General features: G+C 34.7%; 2 protein-coding genes across 8 annotated transcripts in view; one reads left to right on the top strand and one right to left on the bottom strand.

Moving 5' to 3' along the window:
- The first annotated feature begins 21 nt into the window (after window positions 1–21).
- LOC125038919 (NAD(P)H-hydrate epimerase-like) lies at window positions 22–5,464 on the top strand. Of its 2 annotated transcripts, none has more exons than XM_047632583.1 (8): window positions 22–70; window positions 1,737–1,796; window positions 2,789–2,929; window positions 3,112–3,293; window positions 3,664–3,890; window positions 4,389–4,482; window positions 4,792–4,930; window positions 5,158–5,464. In XM_047632583.1, coding segments are annotated over exons 2-8 (894 nt in total). In that variant the 5' UTR covers window positions 22–70; window positions 1,737–1,795; the 3' UTR covers window positions 5,268–5,464. The 2 variants fall into 2 exon arrangements, with proteins under 2 accessions (XP_047488539.1, XP_047488540.1); XM_047632584.1 differs by lacking the exon at window positions 22–70 and adding an exon at window positions 168–364.
- A 1,235-nt stretch (window positions 5,465–6,699) lies between these two features.
- The window catches only part of LOC125038967 (peptidyl-prolyl cis-trans isomerase E-like), a 16,348-nt gene continuing 5,547 nt past the window's right edge, over window positions 6,700–17,500 (bottom strand). For 3 of the 6 annotated variants that reach the window (XM_047632683.1, XM_047632681.1, XM_047632680.1), the window contains exon 5: window positions 6,701–7,874. In XM_047632683.1, coding sequence (XP_047488639.1) covers window positions 7,353–7,874 — 522 coding nt within the window. In that variant the 3' untranslated portion in view covers window positions 6,701–7,352. Of the gene's footprint in view, window positions 7,875–10,719; window positions 11,820–17,500 lie in introns of those variants that run through there. The other 3 variants (XM_047632678.1, XM_047632679.1, XM_047632684.1) reach the window with 3 other exon arrangements.

The raw sequence follows: 17,500 nt of genomic DNA, 5'->3' as shown, positions 1-17,500 counted from the left end.
AATATTTTAAGCCCGTTACCTCTTTTGTTGACATTGGATGATTCGGAGATGAGACGATGGAGAAGCACGGGTAAAATCTTTCTTATTTTGCTTCTCGGGCTCTTTTAAGCATTTTAGTGTCTTGATTATCCATTAAGAGAGATGATGTCACGAGAGTGGTAATGAGAAGACTCTATAAGGGGAAAAACAAGTCGATTTCATGCCGAAACAAGCAAAAAATAAGGAGAAATATGAACCACTTTTCGAAATTCCCGCAGTCTTGTCTCCAACTTGTATCAGAATGAAAGGTCTTCTGTTTATTTTTAGTATTACTGTTGCATAGATTAAAGGGAAGAGAGAAACAAGCAGACGGCAGATTAAATAGGTAATTACACTGGCATATCATATGTAATATAAGAATGTCATCTCGCAGGTAATTCCGGTTAGTTATTAACAACGAAAATTGGTCCTAAAATGTTGTATTATTTGGTGTTAAAAGCTCGTCAAGTCGAAAAAGATCAGAATATAATAATTGATGGAAGCTATCTGTATGTTCATATTGATTAGATTTTGTTTGAATAAAGATGGGTACATTTTAGTGCAAGACAAACATAAAGGTAAATAGGAATTATTAGTTAAATAATTCAAGTACTTTTCCTGCTGTGTTACATCAGTCACCAATTGCAAACAGAGCATACATGTAATATGAATAACACATCAAATAGTAGCAACATCAAGTGACTTTGGCTTTTTGGCAAAGGCCAATAAACCATAATGTATACTGTGGTAAGAAAGTGCTTAGATTGATTCCATATGCAAGGGCTCTATAAATATGAAGAGTAAATCTCATTAGTGACATAGGCCTACTGATCACGACTCCCTTGAGTATATTGGCATGTATGGTATAGCTTGAGCAAGATGACATGCATTTTGATGTGCAACTTGAAACAGCAGAGCATATGATTGGTTGTTATTTACATGTTACAGAACTGTTGCTTGTTCAATTTGTGATAGAAAAGTCATTGATAAAATTCAGTCTTCTTGTTTCCCAATCTATCAGTCTGTCAGTTCCTATTTGCTCTTGTAGGTTATGATTGTCCAAAAAAGAAAGAGTTATATCAATAATTTATAACTAAGGTACAGACCTTAAGGAACACTTTTAGATATGATTGACACAGGCAAAGATAGGACACAAGTATAACTATGTAATATTACTCATAATTATCCAAATGACTTAAAAATCCCAGAATCAGTGAATCTAAACCAAGTTGTCCAAGAAACCATAATCAAGTACAGCAAAACCTCTCTTAAGTTTATGAAACCTCGAGTTTTGCTCAGCTGAACCTGTTACCTAACTGGGATTATTTATTTCTTTGGAGTGTGAATGTGGTCAAGGTCATTATCTCACATACATACACACACTCATCCACACACCCACAGACACTCACACTCACACTCACACTCACACTCACACTCACACTCACACTCACACTCACACTCACACTAACACTAACACTAACACTAACACTCACACTCACACTCACACACACACACACACACACACACACACACACACACACACACACACACACACACACACACACACACACACACACACACACACACACACACACACACACATATGTATGTATGTTACACACAAATGCACATGCACATGCAGACATACACACATGTATAGATTAAATAAGAACCTGTAAGCTATGATTAATTGCAAAACTTTTTTTTCATTTTTTTAGGTAGACCTACAGCAAGAACCTAAGGTCCAGTTCTCGTAGAAGAAGGAGAAGAACTTGCAAGTATATTTCTTGTTCTTTTTAAGTAAATTTTGGGGTGATTTTGTGAGGAAAAGAAGAATCAATGATAGCAGGTAGCATTAGGATCTTTTGCTAGTTTTCAGTAGAACAGCATTTATTAACCCTAAACTGACAGGCACCTTCACACTTTGAGTTTACTTTTATTAATTGTTTTTACTTATAGATACTAAGTCACCAACGAGCCAATTATGAGTATACTACTCATATCACCTGTTTACCCTTTTCCGTGATTTTTAAAAATATGTTATGTTATCTTATATTACCATTATTAATGTCAATAACATTATAGTAATTATATTGTCTATAATAAAAATAACACCATTGATAATGATAGCATTAGAAAAAAAAAAAAGTTTCCCTGCAAATTCAAGGAAAGGTGAAATCAGGTAAGGTCACAAGGTCTGCTAATTGACTCCTTTGTGACTGAGCACTAAGCACAAGGTGACATAGGGTTAACAGTTGTGCTGCCAGGATGTTTGACTCTTGCTTTATAAGATTTTTTTTTTTTTTTTCAATATTCTAAATTTCAAGAATCATTAAGTTTCATAAAGATCAATTAGTTATGGTATTGTTAGGATATTGGTTCCCTCATTTAGCTGTGACATGATTTTAAGGTACTATGTAAAAAACAAACTAAGAAGTATTGATCTAGTCTATTTTGGATGTTCTTTTAAGAGCAATTATCAAATGTACAATACACTTCTAAACTTCAAAAAATGTCTATAGTATTATCCATGAATGCAGTGCACAGTGGGTCACTTTTATCAGGTCAATTGGTAAACTTTATGGAGAGTGTAATGTTTCTGTTGCACTTGTGATGCAGCATTAATTCTTATTAGGTAACGGATTTAAACTCCACCCATGCTAGGGCAGACATAGATATAACTTTCTCTCAGTTCAAGATATTGGTTTACTGAAAGAGAAACTTATAGTGTAAAGCACCTGTTGTTTTATGATAACTTCCTTCCCAACAGTGCTGAGGTTAACGGCTCGTTCTAGTTCTGCAGCTCTCCCAGTCTTACACCCTAGGACAGGAACAAGAGGCCTTGCTCTAAGCATCCTCAGCCTTCAAATTTTAGCTAGCAAGTGTCAGCAGCAGTATCCTCTGTTTAATGGTCAGTAAGAAGACTAGATGTTATATAAATTGCAGAGATATATTGAATGTACATTGATCATACTTTGAGAAGAATTTTCTAAAACAGTTTTACAGAAGCTCAGTGTTTCTTTGTGTGGGAAAAAGATGTACATTTTTATTGTTTTCCTAGGAAGGCTAATAGATATTGTATAATCAAAACAGCGAAAGAGAAGTGCTCGAGGAACGACATTCTAAAAACAACCATCAGAAACATGTCGTCTGTACGTCATTTGAACCAAGAAGAAGCCATTAATGTGGATCTGGAATTGTTTAATGAATATCAGTTCAGTGTAGATCAGCTGATGGAATTGGCAGGTCTTAGCTGTGCTCATGCAATTGCAGAGGTGAGTTTCCTGTTAAGTAGATATTAGATGTAAGAACAAATATGCAATTGTGATATACTTATTTTATATTAAGAGTGAGTGGAATGGTCTTTAATCATGATGATGGCTAATGGTTAATCTTTACATTATTGATCTATAATGTGTGTGCATGTAAATGTATGCCTATATGTATATACCCTACACCCTTTCTTGCTGCAAGGGTATAGAGAGTAGGATTGATATAAAATTCTTCAGCAAATGCTAAGGATCACACACTGGTAAACATTTTGACTCAGCTCCATCAAATATTCTTCCTCCCTTTGATTATCTAATTTTAATTGGTTCTTTAAACTCCTCTGCCTCAACCTATTCTGTGTTCTGTCCATCACAGAAGTATAAACCAGACCCCGGTAAAGGAGTGCTGGTGTGTGCAGGACCTGGAAATAACGGGGGCGATGGGCTAGTGTGTGCCAGGCATCTAAGACTGCTGGGCTTCACTCCCGAAATCCTGTACCCGAAGCCAACTGACAAGCCACTGTTTAACAACCTCGTCAAGCAGTGCGAGATGTATGACATAGCCTTCATTAAAGAAATGCCGAGTATGGAGAGCCTAAGCAGGTACGTGTTTTTGGGTCCATTCCTTTACTGGTTTATTGGTTGACAGATTTATATTACGGCTTTGCCAGATGCCTTCTTAAAACTGATGTGATATCTGTGTTCAAAGTAAAGCATTAGTTAATTCATTGTTGCTGGGTACATGTACTATAACTATATATATATATATATTTTTTTTGAGAATTTTGTCTGCACATAGATGGCTCCACAAGTGCTCAGTCAGTGAAGAGCCAATTAACCGGTTCTATATGGTGACACTGGTTTTGGCATTGTGAAGCAACAGTGGAATATACTCTGACGCTAATCTTGGCATCATAATTCCATTTAATTTTAGTTGCAGCTGAGTGATTCCCGTATTCTGTTCTGGAATCTGATCATTAGTGATGCTTAGCAGCTGAAGTTGTAGCTTTACACTCAATGGGTTAATTTTACAATAGATGAGACTTAATATTGATGATTATTATACCATGATCTATCCTAATATCAAGTACTTCTTTACAGCAAATATCACTTGATTGTGGATGCTCTGTTTGGATTCAGTTTCAAGCCTCCTGTAAGACCACTCTTTGCACCTATTATAGAATTGCTAAGCAAGGTTGGTAATTTTTTTGTTATCAATGTTGAATAACCTTGTTTATTTCAGTATAGAATGAAGTAAAAGGATTAATTATATATATTTTTTTTTTATGCCAGTCACAGTTGTTTTACAAGTAGCTCTTAATGTTTTTCCATGGTCATTGGTAAACTATATACACATTGTATAACTTTTCCAACATGCTAACCACCCCTTTCTGCATATCCATATGATCACCCCCTTAGCCCCATATTCCTAAAGGTCGTTACCTTGATCCCATCCCTTCAAAGTGTTCACCAAAAAGTGTGACTTCTGTTCTCCCTTCCAAAGACCAGTGTTCCGGTGGTTAGCGTGGATATTCCCTCTGGTTGGCACGTGGAGGATGGACCAACGGATGACACCCCAGCTCTAGCACCTGACATGCTTATCTCTCTCACAGCCCCCAAGCGGTGTGCCAAACACTTCAGAGGTTTGTGTGCTGTTGTGTATTTTTAGGTGGTTGCTGATGTGGCTTTTTTTTTTTTTTTTAGTCACTGTTTTATGTATATGTATGAAAAATATGTATATACATCCCCCCCCCCCCCCCCCCCCCCCGTTTCTCTGTAACCTTGCATGCTCCCCCACAAATACAAACTTGAACAACAAGGAAAAAAGGTGTGCTCTATAGACCCCATTTTTGTTCCTCTCCGCTCCCAGGAAGGTACCACATGCTAGGAGGCCGCTTTGTTCCTCCACAGATGCAGAAGAAGTACGAACTGAACCTCCCTGAATACCCAGGTACCAGTCAGGTTGTGTCATTGTCTTAAAGGGTGTCTTTTCTTAAAAGTTTAGATAATGACCCAGTTGAATGCAAAATGAACTTTTGTTGGATATAAAAGAGTTTATGATATGTTGTTCTTTATTTCTGTCTTGGTATATGATATGATGTGATATTATCTGTAGTGTAAGGTCTGCATATAATGAATGTATGTGTTATTTGTCAATAAAGTATAACCTAAATTTATCAAGAACTTTCTTTACAGTTCCTCTTATACTTCAGACTGTTTATTATGAAAATCTTTTATACACAAATTCATGGTAAAGAAAGGTCACAACATAGAAAATTTTTAATAATAATAAGCGTCAGTGAGAGGTGGAAAAAACAAAATTTTCCCCTTATATGTGAAGTCATGCATGAATATATATATCTGTATATAGAATGGAGATGAATTTTCAGCTTTTTAAAAACTTTGAAGACAGACAAGCATTTCCCAGCGACAACAGTAACATGTGTTTTCTAGTTCACAGTGATTTCTACGTGGAAATTTTGTCTATTTTCTATTAGATTTAGGGAACAGGATTATAGAATGATGTCAGTATACACACAAAAGGTGTGGGCCCAGAGAAGATGAAATCCAGAATTGACAGTAGACATGCATGATTACGAATGATATTATTGCAGTAGAAGAAAGATATCTTTGCATAGACCGACACAACAGACATGCATTTAATATTTGCAGAAAGTGGTTTTCTTCATTTCTCTTTGCATTTTTCTATTTTATTTATTGTCATCACTCTCTTGAAACACTGGTATCTCCAATGATGAATGTGTCACACTCTTGTAAGAATCAAGTCATCTACATTGCGTCCAATCTCAAAATAACCGGTAACTCACCCTTGACTCAGGACTACTCCTCAAGTCTCTCGGTTAAATTCTAATCAGGTAACACTTAATACTTATGTTTATATATCTTTGCCATTTTTAAAACCTGTATACAATACAATCATTCCTTTACACCACTTTCTCATCTTTTCTCGAGAGACTTGGCAGATCAACGTACTCGAGAGTCCTGGTTGAGTTGCTAGCTTTTTCTTTTCTGAGATTAAAAGTATTATAGGGTTTATAAAGTGCCATTCCTCCAATTTTGTAATCACATTGAACAGTTTATGCATTTCATTTCTGTCAGAGGTTTTTATGTTGTTCTGTTCTATCTCTTATTATTGGGGGGGATATATATATATATATATATATATATATATATATATATATATATATATATATATATATATATATATATATATAATTCCCCCCCCCAAGAAAAAAAATTATATTTATTTTATATATTTATATATTTTATATATTTTATATATTTTATATATGTTATATATTTTATATATTTTATATATTTTATATATTTTATATATTATATATATATATATATATATATATATATATATATATATATATATATATATATATATATATATAAATAATTATCTATTCATACTTCTGATGCACCTAAATCACACCTATTCAAATCTTAATGAGATTCAAGCAATTGTTAGAAAGACATTGTACAATCTCACGGCATATTTTAGACCACTTTAAATATGACATTTTACATGATTTATGCAGAATTAAAAAAATAATTATAGTAATGAGAATGCACAGTGTTAATGAGTATGATGAGTAAACAGTGCCTAAAAGACTATGAATTCATGAGGGATATGAATGATGAGACAGTGGGGGTTAACAATCAACTATCGAATAACTGCCAAAAACACTGAATGGGTCAACAGCACATGTACCACATCCTGTACTATTACACATACAAATAACCTTTGTACACTCAAAAGTACATAAATAAAAGCATGTTGTGATAATCTCTAATCTGATCTTATCTTTTCTCCTTTGTTGTTTATCTACTTTTTAGTAGATAGGTTAAACTAAAATAAATTTGGTAACATATAGTATAAAAAAAATAAAAAAAACACATAAAAACACACACTTATCTTAGCCTGAAATTTGCCATAACTTTTCATAGCCTTTTTCAGACTTTATTTGACAAATATCAGTCCACCAAATCTTTCTCGAAACAATTTTTTTTATTTTTTTTTTATCGTTCTTGTACTTAGTGAAAGAGCAAAAACCCACAATCTGACACACAGCTCTCTCTAACGTCCGGAAGCTTGGCCACTGCGGAGATTATGTCCAAACCGTCTATCACCATCCCAATGGAGGACATATCAGAGGTGTAGCACCACTCGGCCACGTATATTCCGAACTGCGAGGGGTTGTGATCATAGCCATAGCCCGGGAAGTAGTAGCCGACCACGAGCCCAGGGACGATGCTGTGGAAGTTCTCCTCGCCACGTTCCATCCCCGGTAAAGCTGCTCCTCCGCTGCCGTCGTCGTTCTCGTAGTCTCCGCCCCAGACCTGTTCCCCGGGCTGGCCCTTGTGCAGAACCTCCAGGAAGTGGGTGTTGGCATACGATGGCCCTCTCTCCCCCGAGCAGAAGTACATGAACTGGCGTGTCCGGCCAGCATCATCAAAGAGCTTGATGTACACTCGTCCTTGAAGAACACCGGCGTTCTTCACTTCCAGGAAAGTGACTACGTAGTTCTCATCGACCATTCTCCGTATCGCATCGTACTGGAATTTCAAAGTGTGTGGATTAAAATGCTGTTATTGGGGTCCTCAAGAATGAGTGCTTTGGTTGAAATTACAAGTTTGATTTGTTTAATCAATACAGTATATACATACTTGCATGTAGACACCCAGCCACACACACACAAATATATTTATTTTAGTAAATTCAAAGGATATATATATCAGTAAAAAATGCAATAATAATAATAATAGTAATAATAATAATAACGATAATGATTGTAGTAATAATAATAATAATAATAATAATAAATGTGATGATAATAATTATAATGATGATGATAATAACAATAACAATAGACAATGATAATAATAATAACAATAAAAATGAAAATAATAATAACAATAACAATAAAAATAATAATACAAACAATACTACTATTACTACTACTACTAATTACAATGATAATCAATTAGACAAAATAAAGAAAGAAACCACATTTCTCAGTCATTAGGGGAAAGGGAGGCTAGTAGAGGGGGGTCTAGAGGCCACAGCTAGATTAGACTAAGCCCAGTTATGCTAGGCTAGGATACGCTAGGTTAGGCAGTGAAGGCCAAATAATTAGAAACTCGTTCAAAAACAATAGGGAAAACGTGTCATTAATATCATCAGCACGTCAATTGTGGCAAACTTTTACAAACGCATGAAATAAAGAGAAGTATATATCGTTAAGAAAAAAAGTGTATATATATCAATAACTGTAGAGATCTAATCCTGTACAGAAAGACCACTCAAGGGGAAGAAGAGCAGGTTTTGTAGACAGTTATATTAAAAAGAAATGATAATAAAATAAAGAAGAAAGGAAAAGAAAAGAAAAAAATAATAAATAAAGTAAACTATGTGTGACTGTATTTTCTATTTATCATAACGTGGTTAGCACACACCAGAGAAGTTGTGTTATATGGAATTAAGTGTAAGATCATTCAGGTAATGTTTATGTAGGCACTACATTTTATTATGCTTGTTTGGAACTCAATAGTGTAACTACTGGTTGTACGTAGCCTTTTCTTTCCTCTCTTTTTCTTTTCTCATCTTTTGGGTCTTACACACACACACACACACACAACACACACACACACACACACACACACACACACACACACACACACACACACACACACACACACACACACACACACTTGTGTGGTGCAGTGGTAGCATTCTCGTTTAGCAATCTTGATGACCTGCATTCAGTCCCATACCACAAGTGGATGGTAACCTTGGCCATTCCTTGCACACAGCATAGTTTAGAAGCACAATAAACAGGCAGCCATAATTTGACTAGAGTCATAAGAGCCTGTCACACCAAACCCTAATTTATTATTATTATTATATAGACACACATACGCATACACACACGGACACTCACTCAAATGCATGTGTACGAACACACACATGCACACTTGTTTGTAACACACACACACACACTGTTTGCTTGTTTGCAGTATATTGATTATTACACCCTTTTTTCCTTTTCATTTTTTTCATGAGGCAACTCTACAACTGACAGGTTTAGTGTTGGTGGGTGTCAGGGTAACAGTGATGAAGATAGTTATTGGAAAATTGACAGGTTGGTCATAATAACAATATATTGTAATACAACAATGTTATTTGGTCTTGCTGAATTTAGGCAATCATCACAAACCTCTTATGTAGATCTTCATAAAAAGAGGGAGAGATGGAGGGAGAGGGAAAAGAAGAAAAAAAAGGAAGGAGAAGGAGAAAGAGGAGAAGGAGAAGAAGGAAGAGAAGGAGAAGGAGAGAAAGTGAAAGAGAAAGAAAGAAAAAAGTAGAGAATAGGTATAGGTGTATGATGGACCTACTTCTATGAATATGCAATCTTTGCATCATTATCAAATTGTTCAAGAAAGTGCTTTACTCATTGATGCTGGGAGTGGACCTATCCTTGTAATTACTGATTTTATTTTATTTTGCTTGCACATAGATGGTTCAGAAGTCACCAAGGAGTCAAATGTCAGGCCTACCTGATCTTGCCTGTTTACCCCACTCCTTGAATATCTGGAAAGACATCTTTTAATTCTAATTGTTATTGTTACTGTTAACAATTTTATAATAATAATAATAATAGCACCATAAATAAATACCTTTTTACCCAGATATTAAAGAAACAAGGTAAACAGGTGAGGTGTAGGCCTAGTAACTGCTTCATTGGTGAAAACAACGCTTGTGAAGCCATCTACATGTAAACAAACAAAGCTACAATGGACAGTGCATGTACCCAGCAAAACCTGGAAGAAAGACAGTGACCTTGTTTCCCTACTCTTGTAATATAATACATTCTAGTACTTGTTAAACATTATTCATTTCCTGAATAGCATTCTTACTTACCCTGTCAAATACCAGTCAAAATGAGCCCCTGACAAATTGCTACTGTTATGCAACCTTCAATGATTTTCCTTTTGCTTAAACTACCTAAAAGATATAAAAAAAACATCATACAGTCTAATCGTTTAAAGGGTTAAAATAAAATAATGTTTCATCTTATAATCAGACTAAAAAGCATATCTTTCTATAACTGATAATATTCATCTGTTTGAATTGTTGCTGATTAAAAACCATTTGTATTTCTTAAATCAGTGCAGACCAAATTCAAATAATTTTATTTTGAATGTTTAAGCCATTATCAAAATATCAAAATATAAATAAGATCATAGAGGAAGAACAAAAGATTTAAAAACAGAAAATATCCCTTTTTTTGTTTTTATATTTTCTTTCTCTTTTCTTACGATTTATTGTTCTATATATATTTCTCTTAAATTCTTGGGAAAAAAAAAAATGACAAAGAAATGGATAATAAAAATGACCATATTTATATAAAAGATTTCATTTACCAAATTTTTGTTTACAATTTTAAAATCAGATTCTTAAATATATGTCAAACCACAATTTCATTCCCACCTTTTAATACCATATAAATTTTTAACAGGATGAAAATATTCAGATAGCTTTACAAATAAGAAATACACAATCACGTATATTTCTCTTTCCTCAGTAACACTAAGAGAGTAATTACTGAGGAATTAGAAATGACTCTTAAGATCTTTGGTATATTTTCCAAAGATGTCAAAATCTTTAAATAATCAGTAATGTCTTTATTTTTTCCCCTCCTTGAGTGTTAACGAGATACAACTTACAATACATTGATAAAGTAAAGGAATATGGTAATATGTATACAGTATATAGTACATGTATATATTTATAGGTATATCTATTTCTCATCTATTCACTTCTTTTACCTATCCATTAATAGATTTTTTTTTCTTTCCTTTTTTTTGAGATCTCTAAATATTTTGCTATGATGAGGTTTGAGTACTATTGGTTACGGTGAATGGGTAGAATAGAAACCCTAGCCCTCATAAATGCACCAAGAATAACACGTAAGCCTTCAGAACGACAGCAGGACGCCACAGCTAGCCACGTTCGCCAACTTCACATTGTTCAGGCGTCCTAATGAATTCAGAATATCCTGCCCCACTAGGACTCGCCCAATGGAAGACATTTCAGAATACCCAGGCATATCCCTCAGGTAAATGCCAAACTGGGAAGGGTTGTGGTCCTGCCCGTAGCCCGTGTAGTAGTAGCCAGCCACCAATCCTGCCTACAACATCCTGGTGGTTCTTTTCGCCACGCTCCATGCCCTCGAGTGCAGCCCCACCAGAGCCGTCGTTGTTCTCATAGTCTCCACCCCAGAGCTGCTCGCCTGGCCGCCCTCTGAGGGAAACTGCGAAAAAGCGAGTCTCGGCGTAGGATGGTCCGCGCTCTCCAGTACAGAAGTACATGAACTGGAGTGTTCTACCAGCATTGTCGAGGAGCTGGATGTACACGCGGCCTTGTACACGCCCTGCCCACTCCACCTCCAAGAATGCTACCACAAACTGCTCATCCACCAATCCTCGCACAGACTCGTACTGCAAAAGGCATCCAGATATTGCATCCTCTAAACAAAAAAAAGAGAGGGATTCCTATGCAATTTAGTACAGAACACATACTACATATCTGATAAAAAAAAAAAATAAAAATAAAAATAACCAGCAAAATGTAGGTTAAGATAAAAACAAACTTGGGATACAAAACAGCTTTAGAAAATCAGGAAAAATTATGAATGTTCACATCATTATCTCTACTTTTTAGAATGAAGTATCCTCTAAAAATATTTCATTTCCTTTTATCATTCTCAAGTGGGAGTTTCAAAATTATCAATTCTTTCTAAAATCTACTGAAGACTTCTTAAATGTACTCATTGGAAATTAATGTTTTAATGTCATTTCAAAACACCTGAAAATAGAGTAAAAATAACTAAGGAACATAGGCATTTATTTATGTATATGCATGTATGTATGTCTATGTATAAGTTTATGTGTATATGTCTGTGTATAAAAGTGTGTATAAGTGTATGTGTATGTATATTTATGAACCATGTAGAAAATTTATGAATTTGAATGAATATCTTCATATTGCAAGAGATGTATTTGACCGGTTTTGACTACATTTTCATCAGAACTACATATAAAATTTAAACTGGTCAGATAAATCTCTTGCACTGTGAAGATATCCATTCTCATTCACTCCTCTAAATGTACATGTATGTATATGTGTGTACATATATGAGGGGTGCTCATTAAAGATTTCCCCTGACCCACTTCCAGTTATCCTGGGAGACTGAAATTTCACATGTATAATGATACACATCTCTATAGGTCATGTGTGAATTTCCAGTCTTTAACTCATAATATATTTTCTGTTACAATGGTGAAGGTGCAGTAAGGTGTAAAAATGGAACCAGTGGAGTATTGGGCAGTGATCAGGTTTTTGTCCTTGTATGGCTGCACACCACAAGAGACATTTGATGAAATGAAAGCAACTTGTGGGGATGATGCCCCATCATATGATGTTGTTAAACAGTGGCACTACCAGTTCAGGTGTGATCGGTCCCCCATCCATCAAGTAGAGATTGCCGTATTACTGTTCGTCAGCTTGCCCAAGATATCAAGATTACTGTTGGGTCTGTGGACAAAATCATTCATGACCATCTGCATATGCAAATGTCTTCTTGATGAGTTCCCAGTTACTCACACCTTTTCAGAAGCAGGAATGAGTCCATTGTCCCAAGGCTCTTTAAGCCATGTGCCAAGGAAACCAGGAGGACTTTTTTGACAGACTAATTATGCAGGATGAAACTTGGGTCCATCACTATGACCTGGAAACTAAGGCCCAGTCAAAACATTAGAAGCATTTTAACTCACAGCCCCCCAGAAAGGTATGAGTCACACCCTCGGCTGGCAAGGTCATGCTAACAGACTTTTGTAGTTGTGATGATGGATTTCCAGGCAAAAGGCACTACAATTACACGAGCTAACTATATTTCACTGCTACAGAAATTGCAGGAGGCTATCAAAAGCAAGAGGCTCGGAATGTTGACCAAAGGTGACCGCCTCCTAAAAGACAATGCCCCCTGTTCACAACCCTCACATTGCCCAGATGGAAGCGCGGTCCTGTGGCTACGACATTCTTTTTCCTCCTTCTTCTCCTGACTTTGTACCACCTGACTTTCACCTCTTTCTGTCCATGAACTCATTTATGACAGGTAATGCTAATTTCTGAAATCACCTCATGGCTTCAAATGCAACCTCTGGACATCAACAAGTGAGGAGTCGACAACTGCATAAAAGGATGGGAGAAGTGTCACTCTTGGTGGGACCTATGTTGAGAAAGACTAATAACTGTATGACATTTCATTCCTGTACATCCATGGGAAGTGGGTCAGGGGAGATCTTTAACGAACACCCTTCATATATATATATATATATATATATATGTACATATACATAAACATTGTACATATATGATATACATACACACATACATAAACACAGACATACACCACTTTCACCTTGTGATCATCTGTATCATGGATACATATCATTCTCCCCTTTCCACAACATTGGCCCGCTGCCAGAAATCTCCAGAGTTTAAAATTCTCAGGGATTTTTATCACCTGTCAGCGTTGGGTTAAAACTGGTTATCTGTATTCGCTCATGATCAAACGACGAATTCCAAGTGTGATCTATGCTAATGTTTCACTTTCACTTCTTAATACAGTATATAACCTTTCTATAGTGCTATATGACCTTAGATGGTTAGCACATTTATTTTGCTTTTAACTATTGCTTAATACAGTAAAAGCAAGATAAAAAGAATATACAGAAATACTTGCATACAGTCATAGTTTTCTTTATTCTAATATTTATCAGATTACTGTTATCATTTTCATCATTATGATTATTATTACCACTACTATAGTTATTGTTATTATTATCATTATTATCATTATCATTATCATTATTATTATTATCATTACCATTTTTTTTTACAATTATTACTATTATTATTATTATCACCACCATTATCATACTTATCATTATTATTGTTGTTCTTGTTGTTATTCTTGTTGTTATTATTATCATTACTGTTATTATTTTTATTATTATTATTATTATTATTATTATTATTATTATTGGTAGTAGTAGTAGTAGTAGCAGAAGTACAAGTAGTAGTAGTATGATCACTATTATCATTATCATTATTATTATTCCTCAACATTATTATTATCTTTCCTCTTCATTATTATCATTACATTTATTATGATTATTATTGTCTTCATAATCGTTATTACTGTTATTATTATTATCATTCTCATTCATCTTATTATTATTATTATTATTATTATTATTAATATAATTATTAGTAATAGTAATATTATCACTCTTATTACTATTATCATTATTATTAATATCACTATTATCATTACTACTATTACAACAACAACTGCTATTGCTACTAATGATGATAATGACAATGATAATAATATTAAAATGATAATGATGTTGATGATAATAATAATAATAATAATAATAATAATAATAATAATAATAGTAATAATAACAACAACAAAAATTATCATTATTATTAATTTTATTATAACTTATTACATTATCACTATCAATAAAATTTTTGTTACTATTATTATTACTTTCATCATTATCGTTACTACTAATATCATTACTATAAAAAATGCAATGCCTGTTCTTATGCAGAATATCTTTGCAATCTAAAGCAAAAACACTTTGCAAAAAAAAGAGTCTTTCTTCCATCCTCATGCGATCATCATTATTATCCTTCTTTGACATAATTAATCAATATACTTACTTACTATAATTTTTTCAGCAGCATCTAATACATAAATGTTGTTATGTGGAACTGTTTCCAATGACTTCTGTTCCTAAATGTTGTTGAATGATAATGAATTTCATATTTTAATCAACATGTTATTTGCACCCCCATATGCTGTTATTAGGAACATGTGTCTACTATGTTAATTCTTCACAAAACTAAATTACCATGACTCACCAAACATAAACACTGTACCATGTGAGGTTATCAAAATGAAAAACAATTACAATCACTTTTATCTCACCATACCTTAGCCAAATTATGAACTGATGCCAGCCACAACCCAGAAGCAACAATGAGGTAAAAATACCCAGGCTAGAACTGTGTTCATTGTGACAAATGTCGAAGAGGTGAACGAGAATATCTTCACAATGCAAGAGATGTATTTGACTGGTTGCCTCTACATGACTGCATTCATGATGAAGATGTAGCTGAAGGTATTCAGCTTAAAAAAACTACTGCAGTTCTAGCCACAAATCAGCTATATACTAAGTACACTAATCAAAAGCCTTATTATGTTGTTAAGTTGTACTTGTGTCAGCGTTATTGGAATAAAATTTTAAAAAGCCCTTCAACGAAGAATCTATACAATACAGGCAGTAGTCAACCAAAATATTAGGCTATTTCTGTCTTCTTTTTCCCCACAGATGTAATAATAACAAAGCCAAAGGTATGCTGTAAAGTCTGCACTGATGTCCAAGTACTGTTTCTTCAATCATCTTGAAGGATAAAATGCTCAACCCTTGGACAATCAAATACCCTATAAAATGATGTTAGGATTCACAATGAATCCATAGCAGTGGCAGATCTGGGGGAGGAAGGCAGATAGATGCACCCCTCATAAAAGTAATACATATTACAGAGAAACATGGAAACCTCAATAATCAAGTTAACAACCTAAGCACAGTCTTGCTGAAATTGATAATAAAATGCAGGAAAAAAGCCTCCTAACATGCTAAATATCTTATTACAGCCCCTAGCTTGTGGGCCTAGCATCCTCTTGTTACACAATCAGTCCCCCACCCTCTCTGGAACATCTTGAATCAACAACTGACCAAGGGTGCTGTGGGTCTGATACCTCCGAGGGAGAAGAGGGAATACATAGTCTCCTTAGAAATCTCCTTGGACCAAAACATCTTCCAAGCCAGTCCTTCAACTTGAGCCATAAGTGCGGAAGGATGACATAAATGCAATAAGATTCCGACTTGGATAACTCATTTCAAGGAGGAGATAGCTGAAGGGAACACCAGTTATTAAAATCCCTCTGAAGAGATTAAAAGGTCTACCTTGGAGATATCAAAGCACATCAGTAAAGCTTGATTCTTCCTGCAGTGTTCAAAAAGCAAAGGAAGAAAGAAAAAGCAACTCATTCATATGATAACTTTCAGCAAGTTCTTCCCACGAGTTTACCCAACTTGTGATTCTCCCAGGACAAAGGTAAATGCCTCAGAACTTTTCTCTCATACTCTATGTAACCAAGAAAAATAGGTTTTCCTCTGTTCTCTCAACTGTGCAGCTTAGTCTAGATAAACTTAAATTTCATGAAAATACCCCTATATTACTTAAGAGATGGAGCAAGGATATCACGCTGTCAGGTTTCTGGTTGAAAAATGGATTCTGAACGTGAACATAATGAGGCATAAATCTCCAAACAATCCCCCTTTCCAATATAAAAAAACAACCTATTTCCTTTCTTGTTAACTTATCACTCACAGTTTTATATTTCACGATCAACATTTTTTCCCGCATGCTAGTGCATCTTGGGAACATATAGAGAATGAACTGTTTGCAATCAGTCACAAAAATTCTTTTAATTTATTCTCATGTGACATCCAATAGAGTAAATATAATTAACCCAATCACCCCAGATTTATGTTCTGTCCCCTGTAGTTTGTTGTGAATTTTGTTACATACAGATGGCTCTACATGTGCTCAGCCGGCAAGGAGTCTATCAGTAGCCCTAGTGACCAATCCTGATTTCCCCATTCCTTGAATTGGTGGGAAAATGTGTTTTTCTTGCTAATACAGTTGATATCAATACTGTTATTATTATTATTGATGTTATGATTATTAAATTGTTATTAAAATCTCAATAACATTTAAGACAATGAAATAATGCAAAAGAAAAGGATAAACAGGTGAGATAGGTAGGACTAATAACTGACTCCTTGGTGACTAAGCACTTGTAGAGCCATCTATTTGTAAATACAATAAATAAACTTGTATTACATCAGGCACGGCATGTATTCTTTCCATACGTGCTGATCGGGTTAAAGTGCTTTAAAAAACAGTACTGGGTAATAGTGATAAATGCTGCAACTCTCCCCACTGCATGTATACATTTTAAAAATATATTTGT

Source organism: Penaeus chinensis, chromosome 26 (genome assembly GCF_019202785.1).
Source record: "Penaeus chinensis breed Huanghai No. 1 chromosome 26, ASM1920278v2, whole genome shotgun sequence".
Taxonomy (NCBI): domain Eukaryota; kingdom Metazoa; phylum Arthropoda; class Malacostraca; order Decapoda; family Penaeidae; genus Penaeus; species Penaeus chinensis.
The sequence above is the reverse complement of the archived record's forward strand: the minus strand, read 5'-3'. Positions and strand labels throughout refer to the sequence as shown.